Source organism: Metarhizium brunneum, chromosome 2 (assembly GCF_013426205.1).
Source record: "Metarhizium brunneum chromosome 2, complete sequence".
Classification (NCBI taxonomy): Eukaryota; Fungi; Ascomycota; class Sordariomycetes; order Hypocreales; family Clavicipitaceae; genus Metarhizium; species Metarhizium brunneum.
In genome coordinates, this window is record NC_089423.1 from 4,375,842 (window position 1) to 4,392,138 (window position 16,297).

At 50.4% G+C, this 16,297-nt stretch overlaps 3 protein-coding genes across 3 annotated transcripts; 1 reads left to right on the forward strand and 2 right to left on the reverse strand.

Annotated features, from left to right (window-relative positions):
- Nucleotides 1-807: 807 nt before the first annotated feature.
- On the forward strand, nt 808-1,358 carry G6M90_00g042750 (uncharacterized protein; the record flags this gene model as incomplete). The annotated part of the gene is made up of 3 exons (XM_014692125.2): nt 808-824; nt 986-1,243; nt 1,340-1,358. 3 exons carry the CDS (start codon nt 808-810, stop codon nt 1,356-1,358), a joined length of 294 nt encoding a protein of 97 aa, XP_014547611.2.
- An 886-nt stretch (nt 1,359-2,244) lies between these two features.
- On the reverse strand, nt 2,245-3,884 carry G6M90_00g042760 (uncharacterized protein; the record flags this gene model as incomplete). Its single annotated transcript, XM_066130306.1, has 3 exons — nt 2,245-2,529; nt 2,625-3,392; nt 3,504-3,884. 3 exons carry the CDS (start codon nt 3,882-3,884, stop codon nt 2,245-2,247), a joined length of 1,434 nt encoding a protein of 477 aa, XP_065986205.1.
- A 7,206-nt stretch (nt 3,885-11,090) lies between these two features.
- MSN5 lies at nt 11,091-15,599 on the reverse strand (the record flags this gene model as incomplete). Its single annotated transcript, XM_066130307.1, has 12 exons — nt 11,091-11,896; nt 11,963-12,311; nt 12,375-12,567; nt 12,632-12,774; nt 12,833-13,091; nt 13,153-13,256; nt 13,314-13,538; nt 13,612-13,683; nt 13,759-13,874; nt 13,936-14,401; nt 14,479-14,667; nt 14,724-15,599. The coding sequence occupies 12 exons, from the start codon at nt 15,597-15,599 to the stop codon at nt 11,091-11,093; spliced, it is 3,798 nt and encodes a 1,265-aa protein (XP_065986442.1).
- Nucleotides 15,600-16,297: the final 698 nt, after the last annotated feature.

Here is a 16,297-nt window from a genome sequence, read left to right on the forward strand (position 1 = left end):
TGTGCAGCCCATCATCAGCGTGTGACCCCTGGACCCGCACGGCCGCCGCCTCCAAGTACTCACGGGCCAATCCCTTGACGTGGCTTCAGCGGCGCCATTGACCTGGCCCATCTTGCACAAACCACTGTTGGCGGCACAATTGCGCTTTAAGCATGTCCGATGAGGCTATGTACGACTGCGGCTGCTTCAAGTATGGTTACGAGGGGAGCCCACCCAAGCTGCATCCAACATTGAAGTTAGTTTTGGGGACGTCTCTCAGCCTGCGATCCTGACAAAAACCTAGACCACTGGTAGCAGCAAATTATCTACACGAACCTATCGCTACACCACAGGCTCTCTTCACGTGTGTTACCCAGCATCGATCGGCCTTGCATTTACCTCGCCAGCGGCCTTCCCTTTGCGCAGCTCACCCGTTCGTATCTATCACCTTGGCGCCGTTACTCCGACCAACAATCCGACATCCTACACCCGCTGCGAAAGTTGTCGATTGCGCGCCCTTGACACCGACGCACCTTTATTTCGCCGCAGGTCAACTTTTGTTTCCAACTTTGCTTTCGTCGCCGCCTTGGCCAACCCCGAGTAGGCTGTTGCGACTCGCTTGCTAGTTTTGATATCCTGCTCGGAAGCCTTTATTGGAATCAAGTTGCCCACCCGCCCACAGACACTTGTGACTGACTGGTTTGACTATTTGCAAATCAAAGAGTCTGTCGCCGACCGCCTTCAGCCCGACAAATTCTTTTCCCATCCTTTCCCCTTGGGATATCCAGCCTGCCTTGTCTGTCTGCGTACTCCGTGAGTGAACGCATCATGGCATCGACTATCGGGTGAGTTTCTCCCAAACATACCGCTGCAATCAACAATTATAACTTAGCCATGCCGCCTTTTGCGACTGACGCATTTCCACCTCTATCCCCTTGTATCCTTGTCTAGAGCTACGTCATCTTACCCGTTTGTCAAGTTTCTGACAGTCTTGCTATTGCCACAGAAAGATCATCCCTCTCGTCATTGCAATCCTTCTCGTATCTGCCATCGCGTGGGTTGTGTACCAAGTTTATGAATCAGCAACCAAGTTTCGCGACACGGCGTCGGAGCGAATGGGCAAGAAGAACGTCGTCTTCACCAAAGACGGCGTGCGAGTTGGCGTAAAGCATGTGCAGAATGAGAAATACGTTGATAAGACCCAGAGTTGGGTCGTAAAGGCCTGGAACATGGGCCAGCCGCAGTCACAGCCCAAGGAAGAGTTGTACGTCAATGCCACTTGTTCTTCCCGAGGATTGCGCCCTTGAGGCGCAGGCCAATGTTCTAGTCCATCATATGCTGACTCCATTTTTCTAAATAGGGCAAAGCGAAGGAAATAGACGTCCCCTGTGGTTGGTTTCCTGGAGGTGGTGCAATACCTCCCGCCCGCCAGCACACGTGCCTCTTACCCATGAGCAACACCTAAATGCATTTATAGAAAATTATATGTTTCTTGGCAATTCTGTCGCAGGAACGCTGTTTCGCCTACTGGACGCTATTACTATCGTTGCATCCAACTTTTGTTTGGGGAGTGTTGGTGTTGCAATATGCCTTCCCATATGGTTCAGAGAGAGGCATGGAAGATACGAGGAGCAGGATGTGGCTTCCTAAGCCGTTCTATGGTCAATTTGAGACATGAACAGATACACTTGCCGTTAAGATGATAATCCACGATTAATGGCAACAATTCATGATTTTCTTCTTCTTTTTGGCACGGCAGGACTAAAAGTTTTCTTGTATTATTAGTTGGCTAAAGGACATGGAGGGATAAAAAACACCCCTTTTGTGTGTGTGTGTGTGTGTGTGTGAGCACCTATCATGAGTTCATGATCGTGGACATGCCAATATGGATTAGTAGAATTTTGTATTAATAGTTAAGCGAAAAAAAAATGTCCACGGCCGGGAATGTATTGCAGAGTACGCCCAAAGCACCCAAAGCAACACCCTTAGACGAAGCGAGCAACCAATGATCAGCCATCATGGTTTTTTCCAAACCAAACTTGAATATCCTTGTCATATTGCTCCATCAATGGTTTTGTAAATAACAAGCACTCCAAAGCAAACAACGAGCGGTGGCGGTAGCCACCGGAATGGTAATATAACTATGACACAAAGCTGGCTTGGAAACATCTTTCAATATTGTAGAGAAAAGCGTACACAGGCATAGATTGAAACAGAGTCCATGTCTGACAGCTGGTAATGTGAGATTGGAGATCATCTGGGATATTAGATAGTGGTCGTGGTGACATGTTGGAACTCAAGCCACGTCTTCGTTCTTCGCTCATCAACATTGTTAGAGAACTTCATAGCTTTCGTAAACACACTGGCAGCTTCTTGGTCTAACTTTGCCTTCTCTGCAGTTTCATGTTGTGGTACGAGAGGGCTGGCATAAAAACTCGGTGTCGGGCGGGATGCCTTGGATGCTTGCCGCTCAAAGTCGCCGGGAATTCCGAAGGGTCTTGTAATGAGCCCGTCTCGAAAAATTAGCATTGATGGTATGCGTATGTTGAGCTACATGAGAATGGTCAGCCTTCGTCTTCCAAATGTGTGATGGTACTGGAGCAATGGGCAGCATGATAGGAGAAGCATGCTAGTAATAAGCTTACCTGAGTTAACAGTAAAGCATACCGGACCCCTAACTGAGAGCCAATGTACTGGAGCCGACCTCGGACCCAAGTCCGCTGAGAGTCTGTCAAATAATCCAAGGAGTGAATGAAAGCGAGGGGCCAAGTCATAAAATATCCCGATAAGCCCTTTGACGAATCATCCTCGCCGCAGGCAAAGGTAGAGAGGTTCGCACGTTCCAGGAGATCCCTACGTTTGGAGAACCAACCAAGTTGGTAAGGGACTGAAGAAATGACATCGGTGACAATATCCACGGTCGTTCTCGCGGCATTGGCATACTCTGGAGTGGTTCTGTAGTCGACGGGGGCACAGACCCAGGCTGCACATCGCACAATAATTGAGTTGAGTATGATTCGTCCACATCGCAGCATATTCCAGATCGTAGCAACCCAAAGATCATTATAAACGTCTACTCTTCCTGGGTAGACCTCTGCTTTGGTGTAGTCGCCATTCGGTACATTGTCCTCCCAGGTAGCGGTCTTGCATTGAAAATAATCGGGGAGGTTCTTGCACCAGCTTGCGCAGGCTTGGTCCTGCGCTTGACACCGTCGAATCATGTCGATGACAATTTCCATATTATCGGGAGTCCGAGGCACGGTTGTGAGAAGCCGGTTGGCCTCTCCCCTGAGCTCGCCAACCTTGATGCACAGTCGCTGACACTCAGAGGCATGTCTGTCCCTCACTGCATCCTCAATCCACCAAGACACATCCATACCCGGAGATTTTGATGTGCTCAGACTATGAATAATCTGTAGGCTGTTAGTCTACAGCTTGACATATTCCGAGAAATACAAAGAATTTGAAACTGAGTCGAATACCAAGATGCTTTCTGTGTGTATATGTTTGTGTGTGAGACTCACCATTTGTGTGCGCACAGCAATAAACATATTGAGGCCAACCTTTGTTTGAAGCTGTTTACGGCCTCGAGCCTTGGCCAGCTGTATTGCACCCTCGATATGAGAACCCCAAGCTAGCATTCCCATAGTTTTTGCAGTGATATTTTCGAACAAGCCCAAGAGAAGCACGGCGGCCAGTGTCGCATCCTCCTTGGCAACTTCAGGGTCGCGCAGGGCTGCAAAGGTGGTCGATAGCGCTTTGGTGTATTTCCCCAATGCCTGCTTTTCAAAATGATTTCCATTGCCGACCCCGTTATTAAGGGAGGCCAATGCACAAGCCTCGAAGGCGTACTTATAATGTTGGGGGACTGTGTCAGCGTTTAATAGGGGAACAACAAACTCCATGAAACCAACGAGGTTGCCATGGCGAGGCACTAAAACATAATTGGAAATAAAATGACACGCAGCCTGATCCTCTAGAGGTAGCTGAGGACTTGCGGAAACACGGGGTAAGCGAATAGTGTGCGATGTTGGTGATAACGAGCCACCACTATCGGACGACGAAGACGAGGATGACGGTGACACTGCTTGCTCCGCTTCCCGCCCATGCCTGTGTGCCAGAGCCTTCTTCGTCGCCCTCCTTGCTCTTCGCTCTGTTGCTTGAGTTTCATTCCGAAATACCAAATCAAATTCGTCTTTGTATCCGGGACAAATTCTTCGACTTTTGGCGCATTGATTACAAGTGGGCTTTGTTTCGTCACACTGTCCCAGCAAACTATTAATACAAGGCGCGAGATTGTGTGGCGACGGTGAGACTATACCTTTATACGACGGGTTCTGCACATCTGGCAGCCCCTCGAGGGCTTGCCGCAGTACACCATGATTCTAGAGGCGCTAGCCGGGCGCGCCGATGGAATGACAGGGAGAAATCAACAACAAACCCAGAAGCGACTCTCACTGTGTCCTGCCTTGAGATGGTCGACGCGGAAGGACCTGCCTATGGTGCCAGAAGATAGGTTCTGCCACGAGTGCGACCAAGATCCACGTTCAGTAGTGTCGACGTGACCAACTAGTCTACTCGGTAATGCGGTTCAATGTCTACAGATGCAGACCCGAAGCTGGTGATGAGACGGCAGGACGGTTGTTTTAGACTGTGCAAAAGTGGAGGCTCCCTTCCTTCTTGCGGTAACGGACGTTGGAGGAAGTTTGAAGGCGCCGATGAGAGGGAAGCTGAGGTATGAGAGTTAATGCATGAGGTCCAAATAGGCTGCCGATTCCATATGTCCAGCTGGTATAGACTTCTGGTGGTGTTCACTCAGAATGATGACAGGCCAGAGTGCTTTCAGTACTGTGAGTATTGGGCAATGGAGATATCAACGGTAAAGAGTATCGAGTCGGGATAGAGCAGGCGTCCAACAGAGCGAGGTCAATCGTCGGGGCTGTCTTCTAAGGCACGCAGCAGACAGCTGGGAATGAGGCCAGGGAGACAATGAAACTCTCAGCCAAGTGAAAACCAGGCGAATAATGTGCTGGAATGAGGGCGAAATCGGGAAAGATGGACCTGGAGGTGATGATAATGAAGGAGCAAGTACTCGGCAACCAGCAGCGTTGGAAATTGGCAGGCTGCTCTGGTGAGGTACCCAAGTACCACCTAGGTTAGTCTGGCTGATGGTTCCAGACCAAGGTCGAGGCAGGAGCAAAGTGCGGGAACTGGCAACCTGGGCAAAATGGACCGGCGTTCAATGTTGACATTGAAGGGGTTAAAAATGTCACTGATCCGCTGTGGGATGCCCCAGATGGCCCAGTCAGCGACTCAGCGGTGTCATTAAGGCTCAAGCTGGTCAGCAACGGTTAAGGGTTTCGGGCTCAATGTTACATACTACATGTACATACATACACTTACCAGGCCATGGCCAGCCATTGACATCTGGGTGGGTGATTGAAATGTTCGGCAGGCTGGGCAGCTCAAAGCTACCCACCAGGTCGCCAATTAGTTGAGTGGAGCCGGGGGAGCCGGGGGTGCTTTTGCATGTTGTATGTAGTGGCACCTGCGGCTTGTCGGGATTGCGCAGGCCATCGATCCAACGTTGAGGAGCCACCAGCCTTGGCTACTACATGTAGAATTCTGTATTCGAGTTGTAGTAGTACTCAACACGCAGGTCAACTCTTGCCAGAGCCGCCGTAGCATTCTAGTTGACCGGTTGATGGTGCCGTCACCAGGTGCCTTTTTCTGGAGTTACTTGAAGAGGGTACTTACGGAGTAGTAGATTGACGTAATACTACCAGGGCACTCCCACGCGCTTCACCGTCCAGTCAAGCGTCTGGCAGCCTGCCTGGTCTAGCGCCAAGCTGCAAATCGCAAGCCGCAGGTCGCCAGTAGCCAGGCAAGCTGCGCACTGCGAGATGACGGTGAGAGGCTACCAAATGCCGGCGGACAGCGAACAACTATGTACTTACGTAACTATGTAGATACATACAGTAGACCTACCCAAAGAAGGTAACTATCGAGGTACCTACGTACTTGGGTAGTTATTGGCAGTTCTTGTGCAGCGGTGCAATATGCATGCATAATGCGGTCGATACGGAGTAGAGGATGTTCGGCATGGGTAGCGGAGAGGTGCCGGTAAAGTACTTATTTGACCTATCTGAGTGAATGTTGTCTGGTGGGTAACCGAACGTCCAATGACCTATGTCTGGGTAACTAAGTACTTAACTTGGTTGCCTGCGTACCTACGGAGTACAATATTTGAAATACGCGCCACTCGTGCAAAGCGCTGTACACGCTTGAGTACCTGAAATATATGTACACCCACTGCAAGTACCTACCTACTCGAGCACTGAGTACTCAAGGTATTGGCCAATTGGTAAATAAACAGCCAGTGGGCTGATGGGCTGATGTACGGGGGATATCAAGGGGGAGGTCCACGGCGTTGAGGCACCTGAAGTTTGGTGGCCAGTGGGCATGAGTTCAAGTGTCACTTTGCACCTTGTAGAGAGCACTAGCGCCGTATAACCGGATGGCTTATTGTGCATAGTGCGGTTGGCGCCGCCACGCACAGACGGCCTGAATAATGCGCGACCAGTAATAAACACGATGTGTCGGGTCGACTACGGAGCAGTTTTGTCAAAGTCGCGGGGGGGAAGAATCGAAGAAGCGGGGAGTCAGCTGTTGACGACCTCGTCCACTTTGGGATGCCCTGGATCATGGATCAGTGGTGCCGCCATGACCAGGACCATGACCAGGACCAGGGCTGGACCCGGGCCTTGGAAATGCCTCGATCGTGGTCCACGTGGATTCGCCACGCCCCATTTGCCCATGGCCGACTTGACTTGCCAACGCCCTCATTTTTCAATGTTGCTCAAACAAATGTGCGCCGAGGGCCCCGCGGTAGCACCTTGATTGACGATGCATCTTGCGGAAGCACCAACACGAATTATACGCCAGTCGTATGGAGTTATGTACATATTGGTACAAAGGTCAGACGCGTGACGAGCAAGACGAGGCAGTCAACGACAAATGATGGACTCCGCCCGGCTGCGTATGGCTTTCGCAAAACACACGCAGGAGTATTAGGTCAGATCCGTCGAGCTGGCATTTTTTGACTCCTTTGGTCTCTTTTGCTAGGCTCCATGTGTGGCGGTCGAAGATGATTCGCACCGCACGGAGGCGTGTTTCAGCCCAGTGGCCGTTTAGGATAGACGTGCGCGTACCTAGGTATATACTATATTGTGTACACTACTATATGTACACATACTAATTGAAACAACCAGTGATGATCTCAGTGCTGTCTCTTCCTTGCATGTTCATGCGGCTAATGGTTGGCTGCTGTGGCATCGGAATATGTCTTGACGTTGTTCCCGAACCGGATCACAGCCTGCCATGGTTTCTTGTCAATTTGATCTCCGAGAATCCTGAAACCCTGTCATGAGGAGCTTGCAATGCCCGCCTTGGGCAGATGGTCATCTATTTACCCATTCATTGCAGAGCTTCTTCTGCCCGGTTCGGGTTTTAGCTTGATGCGATCGATGAAGATGAATGGGGGAGGCCCTGGCTTGCGAGCTGGGGGCTGTTAACCGAACTGCACTGTCCAACTTGACATGATAGGGCTGGGGTTTATCCTCCGTCACCAGGGACGGACAATCTAGGCGTGCATGACGTCCTGTGCTGCCTACTTATGTAGTATAAAGTGTGATTCTGTCTCTGTCCCCATGCCGACGAGTGCTCAGGCGCGCCGTCCCGTTTGAGTGGACATTGAATAGTATCTACTTAGGTAGATGGATCAATTGATACAAAGGCCCCAGCTTCATTGAACGTCAGGGCTCTCACACCCCGTTTCCCGCAGAGCATCTCGGAACCAAACTTGCCGCTAGGCGCAGGCGAGACTGCGTCTCAACTCATGAAGCCTTGCGCCAGCGCCTTTCAGACACCAGACCTTCTGAATGTTTTACGTATGATGCACGCTGATCTGTCCAAGGATCAGACAGGTAAGTCCCCGGTTGCCCGCCTGCCAAAACCTGCTGCTCCCTCTTTGCCTCCCTACTTAGACATAGAACTCTTGACAAGGTGCATCCCTTGCGCAGGTGTCAGTCAAAGGCCCTGCTGTTTCTGTGATACCCGATGGATGGATCAATGATACCTTGCCTACCTCTTTGGCAACAAGATCAGCCATGAGTGCGACGTACGTACCTCTCTATAGTTCTAGAAGCTCTACTACTTTTACTAGTATTACATAGATGAATTCTTGAGCGAATTCTCATCTTTTAGGTTATTCGAGTTTTTGGATGAATGAATATCCTTGCTTCGTACTAAAAGTGGCACCTGTGCACACATGCAGTGAAATGTCAAGGACCCTCCATCAAACATCCACATGCATGTTTAGTTCCAACCACTGTCTCATCCCAACCATCTGCCGAGCTCACAAAATCGCGGCACACAAATCGCCAGGACCAACAACATCCGCCCAAAAATAGCCAACACCTACCAGCCCGAAATACGACTTTGGCCAATGTCGTCGAATGTCAAATGTGCCCACACCCTCCCTCACTCTTCACGGTTGACATGTGCGAGCACGACAGACGGAGTAGCATTACTGCATCCGGTAACAAAGTCAAACAACAGAGTGGTTGCTGCTGCTGCGCGGTGAGGCCGAGGCAAAGGATGAACCGTGTACTCCGTACAATATGTAGGTACCTTTGGATTGTCAAAGGTCAAAGGGGGGGAGGGCGTTGCACAAGAGCCCACGCCAGTCACGGTTTTAAATTGGGATATGCCACTAACTGGACATCACTCACACAACCTAGGTACTCCCTACTCCATATAGGCTCACATATAGCCTATAGGTGAGTCAACTAATGGATAAAAAAAAGGTTCGACACCAAGTGTTCCCTCTGGTAAATTGTGCTAGGGGCGGCCGTGTCAGAATCTTCATGGCCCGACGCCACCACCATACGCGATGCCACGCGATCCAGGCGATACCACTCGACCCAGGCGACTTTGCCCATGTCCCCCCTAATACGCCCTGGAACGAGAGCATACACATGTACAACGCAGCAAGGTATACAGAAAGGGCGAAATCAGCCACCATGCCCAGAGGAGCAGACTCGGAGGAAACACGAGCTTTCGAACTCTGCAAGCACCAGAATACGTCAGACTACGTATATACGTACAGAGTACAATAAACTCATCTACTTGTGGTGGATGCAACGTCCACCCACACCTCACCATGTGCTCCTCGGCCGGCAAAAGTGGCGTGTGGGGAAACCGCAGATTGCCTACAGCACATCCGTCTGCACGGAGCATGTTACGTCTGGTGTTGCATCAGTTGATGTAAAAACCACGACCTGATTGCTTGGTTCCTTCACTGCAGGCATGGCCCATGGCCCATGGTATGGGGCTGACGGGCTGACGGGCTCCATGGATGCACAAGCCGCATCTCCTGTCACCGAATCGACGTCAGGTTTCCAGATCTGCAAACCTCCAGGCGTCGGAGCTGCCCACCCCCAACCCAGGCCTCCTCAACCTGCATCTTCAACCACCGGCCAAGGGTTCGACGCGAAAACCAGGCGTCATGCTCCCATGTCCGGCTTTGTAGTTTGCCGGTGCCGCCGTTGCGTCACGACATGGAACCGCAAGGATGAGAGCAAAGCCTCGCCTCCTTGTGAATTATAATAGTAACTACATAGTCCACGCCAAAGCAGCCCGAGCTGCAAGCAATTCATGCATGGAAACTTCTCAAACAAGGTGTCTTATTTTGAAATGACCAACGTTGTTGCTAGTAACTACTACCACGTCTGTCCGACAGGCCCAGGCCGGCTGCTCAGCCACCACGCAACATTGAGCATTGAAGCCCCAGCTGGATAGACGGCTCAAGGTCATGTCACGATCCAGACATCCATCTATTCACAATCCCGAGTTCACCACGAGCACGAGCACGAGCTTGCCAACGTCGACAAATACCATCATTCGCAGACTTGCTGCCGAGGCTCTGGCTCCATTGCCCTCCACCCTGTTGCCAATCCTTTCAATGTTAGCTCCGGGACCCTCCCCCCTCCCTCCTCTTGGCAGTCCGATCCGGCCCCGATGTGCATGACGAGCCATTTGTTTTCGCGGCCAGCATCGTGCCTGTTGTTGTTGTAGTAGTACTAGTATTGACAAAACATGTGCACTTGATCCGCCCATGGGGAAGCTGCGGACCTGCATTTGCTCCAACCGTCGACCCTACCCCACCCATGCAGGGCCGGACCTTGTTGCTCAATTGATGTTCCGTCCCCCGTGCGCCACCGCCGGCCGCCACCACGACGCTTCGACTACCCATCGTCATTGGCCAACCCTCGCTTTTTGCCTTCTCCTCGATCAAAATGCCTCCTGCCGGCTGCCATCTTCTCGGCTTGAGAAACATGATGCCATTGCAGACATACCAACGTCTCTCTTGCTAGATGTCGCGCTGCATTGGTGTACATCCATCACGTTCCACCCTGGCTGTCAACCAAACCTTAGCATCGCAGTCATCGCATTCTATTTTTTTTTCTCACTTCCTTCCTTTCTCCTTTCTCCTTTCCAAGTATCAAATGGAACGTATTATTAAATAGGCTTTACATATCCACCTACAAAGACAAGCATAGAGACAGCACCATTTCGTAAATTTAGTCGTGAAACTAACTCTATTGTAGCTGCATGTAATAGGCCGTCATCATCTCCTCCGTCAACGCCTCTAGACCAACCACCTACGTCCTGCGCTGCCCTACCCTATGCCCATCGCACTTGATCGTCGGTGACTTGCTTGGTATGCGCAGAAAGATAGACACACACACACACACACAGAAAGAGAGAGAGAGAGAGAGAGAGAGAGAGAGAGAGAGACCCACGACAGAAGTCAGCAATACACCACATCCCTGGCAGTTGTATTCCTCCTTTGCCGCATGGAACCCCAACACGGGCCCCTACTGCCAAGTAACGGCCTGTATTGACACTGATGGGCCTGCCTGTGCACATCAGAGCAGCTTAACAACTGCTGCCTGTTGCCACACTTTTTTTTCTGGTCATCTGATGTGGGTTGTTGTGTAGTGCAGACTCGCCAAGAACCAAGTCAACTGTCCTTGTTATCCTCACTTCTAGCCCTCGAACAAGTTGGACACGCCTTCCAGGGCATCCGGTGTTGTTCGTCGAGCACCCACCACACCGTTTCCCCGTGTTACACGGCCATCAGCTTCAGTTGGAGCGTTCATGAATCCCTGTGCCATCTTGCTCCTGTTGCCCCTTTTGTTGCGTGACGAACCACCAAAGCCAGCGGTTTTGGCGAGTTTCCCCATTTCAGATACACTCACTCCCTTGAGGTCTTTCAGGAGCTCCAGAACAATCGCGCGTTGTTGGCGAGGATGAGACGCCGGTTTGGCCATGTACGGTGCAAGTCGATCAAGTTCAGCCGGATTCACATTTGGTAGAGATAAAATAATGTCCTTCGGTGTTGCCGTAATGGGGCTGTAGTAGACCACAATAGTTGCAATCAGGGAGGCGAGCTCCTTCTGCACCTCCACAAAGTAAGGTTCGTGGAACGATGTCAAACAAGCCTTTAGCACGTCTTGCGCGATGTATTCCCTGATCACCGAGGCGATTTCGGCGGGCACTGGCGTGGTGTCCGTATGGCTTGAGCCGGCCTTGCCATCGTGAATATTCCCCGTTGACCCGTATTGTTCTTGACCCTGAACTAACTGGAACTCGGGGACCAGAGAGATGAACAGGCGGAGAACCATTCCACAGCATCGCGTGTCCCTCATTCGGATGCCGTGAGTGCAAAATACCAGCAACGGCTCAACAATTTCCTGTCGCATGAGACAAAATTTCCGGAGTGACGGATAAGGCCTTGAAGGCTCGTCCTCGAGTCCTTCCTTTCGGCTTCGGGACTTCAGAGTGTGTGAATCTAACACTTCATGTTAGCGACCATTTTTCACTGCAAATGTACACAGCATCAATTCCTTCCACATACTTGATTTTGTGGGATCCAGGAAATCAGCCACCATCATGACGGCTGTATACGTAACCTGCCGGAGAATGCTCTCGGCCTTCATTTCTTCCTTGAGTCCTGCCTCGCCATCTACCACGCAAGTTTGCTGCTTTTCCATTCTCTCCCACTCGCCGTTGACCTTGGCATCCATCTGTCTGAAGCAAGCTGCTAAGAGCTGGGGAAGAAATTGCTCCCGGTAGTCCACCGGGCAGTCGTCAACTAGATACCGCACCAAGTTCAGCAAGTTGCTCTGTTGGTGTGTAGATAGCCATATGGAATCCGAAAACAAGGCTTCTGATAGAGGGCCAGAGAGGCCGTTGAAGCCGTAAAACTGCAGGTCAAGTCTGCTCATACAATAGATTATAGCGTACGCCGTTTCTCTGACAAAACGTACCGAGCCCCGGATAGTCGACGCAAGGCCTTCGATTGTATTTTTCTTGTCCATGACCCTCGCGTAGAAGTCATCTTTGCTGCCTTCAGATATTCCGGCTTGCCAAAATCTGTCGCTGAGAACTCGCTCTACCATGCTTCGCATTTCTGTAGGCAACTCTACCCAACTATCAGGATTGTGTGTGGCATGTGCAAATCTATATATTTGTTAGTATATCCGATAGCCGCCCAGACAATCAACCCTGTTTGACATTGACATACTTTAAATATTCAAGTAAATCGGCAAGAATGTTGGAGAAACCCTGTTGCCAAAGAGCGTATGACGCCTGAAAAGCTGGAGAGGACTTATCCAACCGTTCTACGGAAAAGGCAAGGAATGATTTTGTAGGCCGTAAAGGAAGAGTCTTGAGCATCAAGGTTAGCATGAACATCCGAGCGTACTTGACCTAACATGCACCATACCTTCAACCGCTCTTCAAGCTCGTTTTGAAGCAATAGACCCTCTGAATCCAATTCGCAAGAACCCCAATCCTTAAGTTCATGTGCGTGCCTGCTCGCCAGATATTTCTGGGCCTTGTCAAGACCGAGGTACTGGCAGAAGTCTGCATATGATTTGAGCGATGTTCGAATCGGTTCACTCTGCCACTGAGCTTTGACAGGCTCAACGAATTCAGCCAGCTTCTGAATTTTCGTCTGTGTGTCGATTCCACTGGCTCGATGGCTAAGATGGACTGTCAGCTAATACTCCATACCGAGTCAACTTGTGCTGAATGAGTCCTTACATGATGAGGAAGAGAAAACTTCTGTACGCAAGGGATCGCTTTTCATCCAGTGCCCCTGAAGTCATCATATCATTCACTCGGCTTTCAATCTGGTCATAAACACCCTTTTTCGCCAATTAGCCACGAGATTTAGCTTCAATTGCGATATGAAGTTGTCTTACCAAAAGGTGATCAGGCATCTCAGCCGCAAGACGCTGCAGCTCAATCATACTCTCACTTTGCAAATCCTTGATGGCATCATTATATGCACGATATTCAGGTTCGAGTGCGGGCCACGTAAGGAGAATATGCTCGAGAACCTTCAACATGAATCCGGCGTCTTTGTTGAGCGCAGTAGTTGAGAAGAAAACAAGAAGTTGTAACGCCCGCTTGCGAATTATTGGGTCCTTTTTCAAATAAGAGAGTCAACATCTCGGCAAAGTTCGGATGTATTTATTTGGCCCTCTCGACTGATCTCACCTCAAAGCTCATTGCAAGCAACTTATTACACCACACTTCTAAGTTGGACTCCATTTCAGCCACTTGCTGTTCCTGAACATGCATATATTAGCTCAATTTTCTTTTGGTCGCGGAGAGGATGGGATTCCATCTCGTAGAGAAACCTACGTGGTCTCGCCCATGGTATCTCCTCCATTTCACATAACCTTTCAACGTAGCCTCAATGACAGTAAAATGAGAATCGACTTTCAAGGCGGGCGTTGAATGCTTGGTATATGTTTGCTCTGATACAGTTAGTAATGTGATTTCCAAGACCACTTCAGTGGTTTTGACACTGGCCCTTACTGCTAAAAGGAGGCTGCCCATCGTAGAGCTTCTGCAGGATATCCTCAGTACGGCCTAAGATGTAGGACACTGCGTCGACAAGTTTCAATTGAACAATTTGCTCAATAATCTGGGAGCTATACCGACGATAGTTTCCTAAGAACGCGTGCCGCTCAGGGATAGTATCCGTGTCATCTAGTAGAAAAAGGTATGTAGGATCGGTGGAGTTCTCAGGGAGATTCTCATAGCGCACCAATCTGGAAGTGCAAACGTCCAGTAGGGGACCGACGGTTTTAGACACTAGGTCGCTGGGACCAAGATTTCTATGGCCAAGAATTCTAGTCCATGTTACCAGTATTGGTATCGAGACCATCAAACTCGGACTCTGCGTTACTTGAATCAAGAGCCCCAAAAATTCAGAGCTGGCGGCTTCTTGAGGTACCTTTGCAAACTTGCGTTCAAAGTAGTCCCCGAGATAGGATAGCATCTTTAGAGTCGTGTTAGTGGGTGATTGAAGAAAGAACACACATAGTTATGGTGGTTTTCTCGCAATTCGATTCATACCTCTGACAGCTTCTTAAGAATCTGATATCTATCTTCATCAATATCCTCGGGGTCCACAGTAGCCCAGCGATACAGACCTTTGCAAAGATCAACTGAGCTGGGACTGTACATTGGTGCGACGAGGTCGCAAAATTCATCATCCGTGAAGTTGGACCGATAGTATAGAGCATTAAGCGCTTCCAATGAGGCCTGAACGAAGAGTTTAGTGACCATAGCTAATAATCATGGGAGAAGTTGGGTTCTACCTTTTGAACATCAATGTGTGAGGATGCCAAACCGGCAGTCATGACGTTCACGCATTGTGCAGCCGCTATGGCCTTGGGGATAGCCCATGGCATAAGGGACACAAATACGGAGAGAGCCTTGACTGCACAGCTCTTGGCATCAGCGGTATCTTTGGCTTCGGAACTGACGCAATAGTTGAGGAATTGAGAAATACGCTCAAGCCATCCTTCGGGGCCATGGCGCACATCCGGGCCGGGCTGGCGATTAGGGAAAGCCTCAACCAGAACTGACGTTGGTGTGAATATCTCGACGCATGCCTTACTAAGAACACCTTCTCTCATAGTCACCACTGAGTCATCCCCAGTGAAAACCTCATCGGACAAGGTCTCCAGAATAAACAGTACGAGTTCCTTATGAACCGCCGAGTCCTGGATCTGCCAAAGTTGAACAAGTAAAGAATCCATGTCCATCCATTCGGTCCCCCAGCACCGCTTTGCGATTTCGACCCACAGCTGTGCTGTCTTCTTCCTGAGGTAGGACGCATCTTGTTTAGAGACAGACTGGCTCAACTCCAAGATCCAATGTCGCAAGGCCGTAGCTTGCTCCTGGTTGTAGGTGGACCATCGGTAACGTATGGCATGTTCGAGAAGCGAGAGGGCGTAGTGGCGAACGACTGGTGGCTGAGTCTTATCGGCAGCTAATCGATATCCTTGAAAAGGCGCTTCTGGTATGTCTTTGACTTCTTCGAGGAACGATTGAGCTTGCCGGCGGGCATCATTGCCTGAAGAAGCGCTGTGCACGACATCCAGAGCTTGATGAATTCGTCTCAATATCTCAGTGTCCTCGCCATTGCTCGGGTTGCCGCCAGCTGGCAAAGTGCCGCCGCTAGCAGACATAATTTTTGCAGGCAATGGCGAGCGCTTAGACGTCGACGGGATTCGACCTCGAGGCAGGCTTGCTTATACTGACGAGGCGTTCTTCAAGTTTTGGTCGAGTCTAAACCGGGAGAGGAGCGCAAGTTCGACGAGGATTGTGTCCGTAATCGTCGTATCGAGAAACCGGCAACGCAAAATCGAGATGATACTGTTTTTCTCTCTGTTGTTCGTAGCGCCTGGCGTCCGTGGTGGGAAATTCGTTTGTGCACGATATCGAAATCGGCGGGAGGATGCAAAAGCACGTCAAGTAAGCAGGTCAAAGGCGATACCGGCTGCGAGTGACGAGGGAGGGGAAACGTCAAACAGAACGCAAGAAAGCTAAGTAGAGCAACGTTTGCAAGCACAGTGGTCCTTTCAATAAGGAAGATTGACGCCGGTGGCCCGAAAGCATGAATGCAGGCGGCGAAACTAAACAGATGAAAGCCGAAGGTTCAAGGTTTGTTGGTGTCGGTGTCTGACCTTGAGAAGTTGGCAGCGCTTCACCGCTGACAGGGCCCAAGTGCAGGGCGCGTTGATGTTGAGTGGGGACCATGCAGACAGCGGGTCAACTACCTAACATTGAATAGGTGCCCAGATTGACTCTAGATGTCCACCGTCAGCTTTTGAGCATCGACCTGGAAGCTCAGTTGCCCAACCGTGAATACATAGTACGGTGCGCA